Source organism: Arachis ipaensis, chromosome B07 (assembly GCF_000816755.2).
Source record: "Arachis ipaensis cultivar K30076 chromosome B07, Araip1.1, whole genome shotgun sequence".
NCBI classification, from domain to species: Eukaryota; Viridiplantae; Streptophyta; class Magnoliopsida; order Fabales; family Fabaceae; genus Arachis; species Arachis ipaensis.
In genome coordinates, this window is record NC_029791.2 from 13,382,044 (window position 1) to 13,390,368 (window position 8,325).

Below are 8,325 nucleotides of genomic sequence, written 5' to 3' on the forward strand. Positions count from 1 at the left end.
TACCTTTTTCTTCTTACGAATCCTTCTCGTCAAGGGAAGTCGAAGAAGGGGTATATGTCCTTCAGGGCACAGCAAGGTCGTAGGATTTTTGGCCTTTTCGAGGACTCTTTCCATGGTTTTAAGTCTACTTTCTTCAAGGTTAGGCCAATCGAGGGTCATCAACCATTCTGGCTCACTGCCGAGGGAGAAAGGCGGATCCCGAGTTACTGGAGCTTCGGGGCGGGATCTGATTATTTGATAAAAATATCCTATGATTGGTTGAGCCCGGAAGACTGTAATATTGCCGACATCTTGTTGGCTATTTTCGGCGAGAAAAATCTTAATCCCCGTATGGTTATGGAGAACCGGAAGGCCGGTCAGTCGTATGTTGGTGAGTTCTTTTACTTTTCGTATTTTTAGTGTTTTGCTCTTCTATCACTCACGCCTTTGCTTTTTCCTTCTTCTTTGCTTACAGTTTCCATGGCTGGTGGGAGGAAAACTTTGGCTGACCTGATGAATCTCATCCAAGTGGATGGTGAGGGTGGTGAGGACTCCTCGGCGACTCCTTCGGCGAGTCAGGACCAGGGGGATGCCAGGGAGGGCAGCGGTCGGGATGACGGGGCCGACCAAGGTCAGTCGGAGAAGGTTGAGGCCCCCTGAGAACACCTCGGGGAATCCGAGCGTGGAGGTGGAAGCTCCTTTTGACGAGGAGGATCTGGGGTTTGGTGACGATGACTTGAAGGTCGTTAGCAACCCTAAAAAGAGAAAATAGAATTCTGGGAAGGCGTTCTCGGTTATGGAGAAGAATTTCGATGCTGAGGGCTTCATCGAATCCCAGTTGCTCCCAGGCACCGTAGAGTTTTTCCATGATGCCGACCTTTCTAGGCAAACGAGGTGGATCTACTGCAGTCTTCTTGCTGCAGCTATTGCCAAGAAGGTGGAGCCTGTCTTGGGAAATGATCACGCTATGGAAGTGAAGCTTCGGGACTCCCAAAAAGATCTGACGGACTCAAGATCTCGGGAGGAGTCTCTGAAGACAAAATTGTCTGAACAGGAGAAGAAGGCTGAGGAGGATGCCAAGGAGATCAACAGGCTGGTGGATCGAGACATCACCTTGATGAAAGATTTGAATACTGCTCGTGGTGAGGCTGCTGCTGCTGGGGAGAAGGCCAAAGAACTTGAGGAAAAGCTGAAGTTGGCGGAGACTACCGAGGCTGCTCGTCAGGAGATGGTTGCTTTGAAGAAGAAAAACAAGGAGCTTGCAAAGGGGGCCTGGGTGGCCGTGAAGCTGACTGAGGAGGGGATCAAGCTTCAGGTGGCCGTGCTGGCTCCCGACCTCGATCTTTCTTAAGTTGGCACTCTCAAGACTGTCAAGGACGGGAAGATTGTTGACATCTTCAAGTCTTAAGTTTTTATGCTTCTTGACTTATCTTTTGTGATTTGCTTTTATCTCTGGGCCTGTTTAAGGAGCCTTTTGGTTGTAACAGACATTTTGGCACTTTATCTATATTAGGCCTTTTCTGTTTTATTGTTTGCTTTCTCGGGCCATCGTGGCCTTACTTTTATTATTTATTTTTCACTTACTCGGGCCGTCTAGGCCTTTTGGTTTACCATTTTATAGTGTTTACCGTTTTTGTTGCTTGTCGCGGAGCCGTTCTTGCTTTGGGTCCCTTTGGTTCCCGGGGTGATCAGTCCTGGGTTTCCATTAGGTCGACCATTTGTTTTTTTCCGTTTTGTCATTTTGATATGAATCTTGCAAAAAGACATTCGTTATATACTTATTATAGAACTTTTGAACAAAGAAGTGATGTAATGCATAATTAAGTGAAAGATAGTAAAAAGGGATGCAAAGGGAATTAGTGGGAGGGAGCGAGGTTGTCAGATCGTGTGGTTGCTTCTCTTTATGAGTAGAACCTCCTTAGATTTTCCATGTTCCATGTTCTCGGTACCTCGCTTCCATCTAACTTCTCCAACTTGTAGCCTCCTTTGCCGAGAACCTCTCTCACCCTGTAAGGGCCTTCCCAATTTGCAGCCAGCTTGCCTTCTCCTAGGGTTGGCATCCCTATGTCATTGCATTGTAAGACCAAGTCACCTTCTCCTAGGTTTCTTTTTAGCACCTTGTCGTTGTACCTTAGGGCTATCCTTTGCTTTATTGCTGTTTCTGTTAGATGCGCCATTTGCCTTGTCTCATCGACCAGATCTTTTTTGATTGCTTCGTTTCCTCCTCTGAGGAGTAATCTTGGACTCCGTTCCCCGACTTCGACTGGGATGACTGCGTCGACCCCGTATGTGAGTCGAAAGGGGGTTTCGCCGGTGGATGATTGGGGGTGGTCCTATAAGACCATAGGACTGAAGCTAGCTCGTTTGCCCATGAGCCCTTTTTTCCCTCAAGTCGCTTCTTTAGCCTTTTTAGGATAACTTTGTTGGCTGCCTCCGCCTAGCCGTTGGTTTGGGTGTGTTCGACTGAGGAGAATCTTTGCTTGATTCCCAGTCCTGCTAGGAATCCTTTGAACTTCTTGCCGGTAAATTGTGTTCCGTTGTCCAATATAACGGTTTCTGGGATTCCGAACCTGGTGACCACTTGCCTCCACATGAATTTTTGGCAATTCGCTGAAGATATGCTAGCCAGTTATTCTGCTTCTACCCATTTAGTGTAGTAGTCTATGGCTACTATCAAGTATTTCACTTGCCCAGGCCCAGGTGGGAACGGTCCCAAGAGGTCGACTCCCCATTGGGCGAAAGGTCGGGGGACCATCATCAGGTTGAGTTCTTCGGGTGGTGCTTTGTGGAAGTTGGCATTTTCCTGGCATTTTTTGCATTTTCTGACGAACTCCTGGGCATCCGTCATCATTGTGGGCCAGTAATATCCTGCTCGGATGATTTTTCTTGCTAGCGACCTTCCCCCAATATGATGGCCACAGCACTCCTCGTGGACTTCGCTTAGGACGTAGTCCGTCTGGTCGGGGCGTAGGCATTTGAGTAGGGATTGGTGGAGTCCTTGCCTGTATAATTGCCCCTGTATGATCACGTATTTGGGAGCTTCCCTCTTGGTGGCCTGTGCCTCCTTCTCGTCTAGGGATGTTTCTCCATGCTCCATATATCGGAAGATAGGGTCTATCCATGAGGGAGAGTTTGGATTTTGGCTTGCGCATAAGATGATTGCTGGTTCGGTTGCCAGTCCTTGGATTAAGGATCTATTTTCTGTCCCGGGTTTGGTGCTTGCTAGTTTAGAAAGGAGGTCGGCTCGGGCGTTTCTTTCTCTAGAGACGTGCTGAATTGTGACTTCCTCGAAGCTTTTGCATAGCTCCTTTACCTTTTCTAGGTATTTTTGTAGTAGTGCGTCCCTGGCTTGGTAGCTGCCATTTATCTGAGAAGTGACGATCTGGGAGTCGCTGTTTATTTCCACCCTTGATGCTCCGACCTCTTTGGCTAATATTAACCCTCCTATCAGGGCCTCAAACTCTGCCTGGTTGTTGGAGACTAGGAAGTCGAACTTGATTGATTGTTCATAGGCTACTCCTGCCGAGTTTTCGAGAATGATCCCGGCCCCTCCGAACATTTGGTTGGATGCTCCGTCGACGTGGAGCTTCCACCGTGTGTTCGGTACATCAGGAGCCTCCCCCGTGACCTCTACCAGGAAATCCGCCATGGCTTGGGCTTTGATTGCCTGCCTGGGTTCGTATTGCAAATCATATTTGGACAGCTCTATTGCCCATGCCATCATTCTTCCCGCGAGGTTGGGTTTCTGGAGGACTTGCCGAATGGCTTGGTTGGTTCTCAGGATGATCACGTGCCCTTGGAAGTACTGCTTTAGTCTTCTGGATGAGGTCAGTAGGGCGTAGGCCAATTTTTCCAACTTGGTGTACTTCAACTCTGTGCCTTGGAGTACTTTGCTGATGAAGTATATTGGGCATTGAGTCTTGTCTTCTTCTCGGACAAGGACTGCCGCCATTGCTTGTGTGGTTATAGCTAGGTATAAGTACAGGGGCTCCCCTTCTCTAGGCTTGCTGAGTATGGGAGGTTTAGAGAGTATCTTTTTGAAGCGGCTGAATGCTTCTTCGCACGCCGGGGTCCACTCGAAGGTGATCCCTTTCTTCATTAGGTTGAAGAATGGGATGACCCTTTCTGCCGAGGCACCGAGGAACTGGGATAGAGCCGTGAGTTTCCCAGTGAGTTGTTGCACGTCTTTGACGCACCCAGGGCTTGTCATTTTGAGGACGGCTTCGCATTTGTCTGGGTTGGCCTCTACCCCTCTTTGTGTTATCATGAACCCTAAGAATTTCCTTGCTTCCATGGCGAATGCGCACTTGAGTGGGTTGAGCCTCATTTTGAATTTTCTTAGTGCTTTGAAGACATCCTGAAGGTCGTCTATTAGCTTGTTCGGTTCTGCTGTTTTCACAAGGATGTCATCAACGTATACTTCTACTGACTTGCCGATGAGGTCATGGAAGACCTTGCTCATTAGCCTTTGATAGGTGGACCCTGCATTCTTCAGCCCAAAGGGCATTACTTTGTAGCAATAAGTACCCCCTGGCGTTATGAATTCCATTTTGTCCTTGTCAGGTCAGTGCATTGGAATTTGGTTATAGCCCGAGTAGGCATCCATGAAGCTAAGAAAACGATATCCTGCCGCCGAGTCGACCAAAGTGTCGATGTTGGGGAGGGGGAAAAAGTCTTTTGGGCATGCTTTGTTCAGATCGGAGTAATCAACGCACATTCTCCACCTTCCGTTGGCTTTTTGACTAGGACGACATTGGACAGCCATGTTGAATACTCGAGTTCTTTGATGAATCCTGCTTCTAGTAACCCTGCTGTTTGTCTGGTGACTTCATCGGCCCTTTCTTGAGACATCTTTCTTCGCTGCTGGGATACTGGTTTGGCATCAGGTTTTACGGCTAGTCGGTGGGACATGACCTCGAAATCCAGTCCCGGCATGTCTGACGGTGTCCATGCGAAGAGGTCGCCGTTTGCCCTTACAACCTCCATGAGGGGGCCCTTGAGTTCATGGGGGCAGGTTCCTGTTTACAAAGGTAAACTGATCTGCCGACCTCCCTATCTGAAACTTTTCCATGTCCCCCTCTGGTTCTGGTCTCGGCTTGTCCTCCATCCTGACGTCCAGGTCTGCCAAGAACACGCCAGCTGCCCTCTTAGATTCTTTCCTTGAGGAGAGACTGGCACTGTCGCAGGCGACTGCCGTTTCTAGGTCTCCCCTTATAGAGCCAACTGTTTCCTTGTCCGTTATGAACTTCATTGTTAGGAACTTAGTGCATATTATAGCTAAGAATTCGTTGATGGTCTTTCTCCCCAGGATGAGATTGTAGGCTGTGGAGTCTCTGAGGACTACAAAGTCTGCCATAACCGATTTCCTGGCGTCACCGGTTCCCAGGCAGATTGGGAGAGAGATCGTCCCGTCAGGTTTTATGTAGTTATCACCTAGTCCCATGACTCCATGCTGGTGATTCTTGAGGTCAGACTCATTGAGCCCCATGGCATCGAACACGTTTCTGAATAGGATGTTAGAATCAGCTCCCGTATCGACGAGGATTCGTCTGACTAATCCTGTCTCGACCATCGCAGTAACCACCATGGGGGAGGGGGTTCTCGGGGAGGTTGTGAAACCATTTATCTTCCGGGCCAAAGGATATCGTGGGAGATCTTTTGCTGGTGACGGGACCTTCTGTTGAGATGGAGAGTACCCGGGTATTCTTTTTTGCTGCCGATTTGGACTTAGGAGGGCTGTCGCGCCCGACCACGATGTTGACCACAAAGGTTGGGGGGTTATTTCCATCCCCCATGGGTTCTTGCCTTGGCTTGACAGTTCGGCTACGATCTTCCTCAGAGCGCTCTCGTTCTCGTCTTCTTGGTTCTCTGATGAGCCGGTAGAATTCACTCAGCTTTCCTTCTCTGATGGCCTGCTCTAAGGCATCTTTGAGATCGAAGCAGTCTTGGGTTTTGTGACCAAATTCCTTGTGATAATCACAGTAAAGGCTTTTGTTGCCTCCCGTTCTTTCTTTCAATGGTCTAGGTCTAGATAGGATTCTCTTGTTTGCAATCTGTTGGTAAACCTCTACTATGGCCGTCGTAGGTGGCATGTAGTTCGTGAACCTTCCTACCCGTGGGGGTTGCTTGGACTGCTTGCCTAGGGTGCCGTCCCTGGGAGCTTCTTTGTACCTGTCGACCTGGGGGGCCTGCTGAGCTGGGGGTTTGGGAGCTGCCGTTTGTTGGCTGCTACAACCTGACTCACTTCCTCATCATTGATGTATTCCTTGGCCACGCTTTGAATTTATTGCATGGACCAGACAGGCTTGGTAGTGAGGTGCTTCCTAAAGTCCTTGTTTAGCAGGCCGTTCGTTAGGCAAAGACTAACGACTGAGTTCATAAGGCTGTCAATCTCCAGGCACTAATCGTTGAATCTGTCTAGGAATTTTCTGATCGGCTCCCCGGGTTTTTGGGTAACCCCTAGCAAGTTGATTGGGTGCTTTGCCTTGGCTATGCGTGTCGTGAATCGAGCCAGGAAGCTTTGGAAAATGTTCGTAAAAGCTGTGATGGATCCTTGTGGGAGGGCGTTGAACCATCGAATCGCTGGGCCTGCCAGCGTTACAGGGAATGCTCGGCATCTGACCGCGTCGCCTACTCCTTCCAAGTTCATTCTTGCTTCAAAGGCTATGAGGTGCTCTTGGGGATCCTTAGTCCCGTCATACCTCATGTTCGTTGGCTTGTCGAAGTTCTTCGGAAGCCGAGCCTTGAGGATTGAGGGGTGAAAGGGGGTGGCTCCCATGATGATGGGATCACATTGTTTCTTGGCTTTCCCTCTTTGGGACTCCCCGTGACTTTCGGACCTGCCGTGGGTAGGTCGAGAAGTCGCCTGTGTATGCGCCTTGTCGCACAATGCTAGGCTCCTTTCTTGGATCTCGTGTCTTTGAGAGGGGGATCGGGTGCGGGTGCGCGATTGGCTGGCATCGCCGTGAGAGTGGCTGATGTCTCCGTGGGATCGGCTCCTCGCTGCCAGCTCTCGCTCAAGGTTTTGTACTCTGTGCCTGAGTTCTTGCATGATCTTGGCGCTGTCGGCCCCGTTCCTCCGAAGGGACGTCTTTCGGGGATCTTGGTGTAGATTTGTTGGTTTGGCTGAACGGAGGATCGTGGCTGTTCGCCGGCACGGGCTGTCAAACTTTCCCTGCTCAGGCGGGCCCCACCTCCGTCACGGAGTTCCTCTGAAGTGGGGAGTCACTCCATGTCTGCTCCAGGATCCCCACAGACGGCGCCAATGTTCGTCACCTGATGATCTCGGGTGCTCGATGGGTCGGGTGATGACGAAAGGATGAGGGGACGAAACCCTGAAGTAGCACAGAGCGGTTTCTTGGCCTCTAACCAGAGACTGATGGAGTTGGTGGTGCAACGGACGAGAGAAGGGGGTGGCCACCTGCAAGGACACTCCAACGATTAAGTCAGTGCCCGTACGAAATGATAGCCAGATTAGGAAAGGTGATGTGTACCTCGGGGAGGAGTGCTAACCTCTCCCCTTATATACTGCGGTGGACGGGCCCAAAGATGACTTAGCCCACTGGCCAGGATGCTCATGAGTTGTCCCTGTCCACGTGGGAGGTGCTGGTCGTCCCGGACTTCGGGTGTTGTCCCGAAAAAACCGACCCGACCGGTTTGCTAGGCGTGGTGTGCCGATTTGCGCAGGTGGTGAAGCCGGATGTCGGTCAGATCAAGTGTTGGGGGCCGACCCGTTGAATTTTCCTTGTGAGGGATGGCTTGGGCCTGGATTAGAGGTGGTGATCCAACCCGACGACTAGTTGGACTGAACTTGTAGTGGTCCATAACATACGACAAAACTCCGCTGGGCAATAATGTGCTGCTAGATTTGATCCAACAACACTAGATTTCTTCATATATGCATTGAGTTTTAGAGGGATATTATGTAGCAATCCACATCGTAATCGTTTTTGTTTTGCTTTGTGTGGCCATGGATTAGTACTCACCGTTAAAAAAGTATGCATATTAAAGATTGAGGTACCAAATGCACCAACAAAAATTATAATAATAAAAGTCAAGGGTATCGAATAATAAACCAATAAAAAGTACGAAATTAATTAATTGCTTTTCAAACTCCTGAAGTTTATTTATATATATATGCAGATATATAGTATATAACAACAGAGATTTAATTAGAGTGTTAATTTTTTAATTTTTAATTTTACTTTTAAATTTTAAATTCTCTAAAAATAAAAATTAAAGAATAATTTTATAATAAAAAATTAAATAATATTGACTACTAAAAACATAATAATAATAATAATAATAATAATAATAATAATAATAATATTTTAGTCTCAGTATTTG

The 8,325-nt window shown here is 48.5% G+C and overlaps 1 protein-coding gene across 1 annotated transcript; it reads right to left on the reverse strand.

The window, feature by feature from the left end:
* Nucleotides 1,881-4,965, reverse strand: LOC107606748. Its single transcript, XM_016308775.1, has 3 exons — nt 4,695-4,965; nt 2,624-4,461; nt 1,881-2,312 (listed from the first exon to the last, which is right to left on the reverse strand). Exons 1-3 carry the CDS (start codon nt 4,963-4,965, stop codon nt 1,881-1,883), a joined length of 2,541 nt encoding a protein of 846 aa, XP_016164261.1.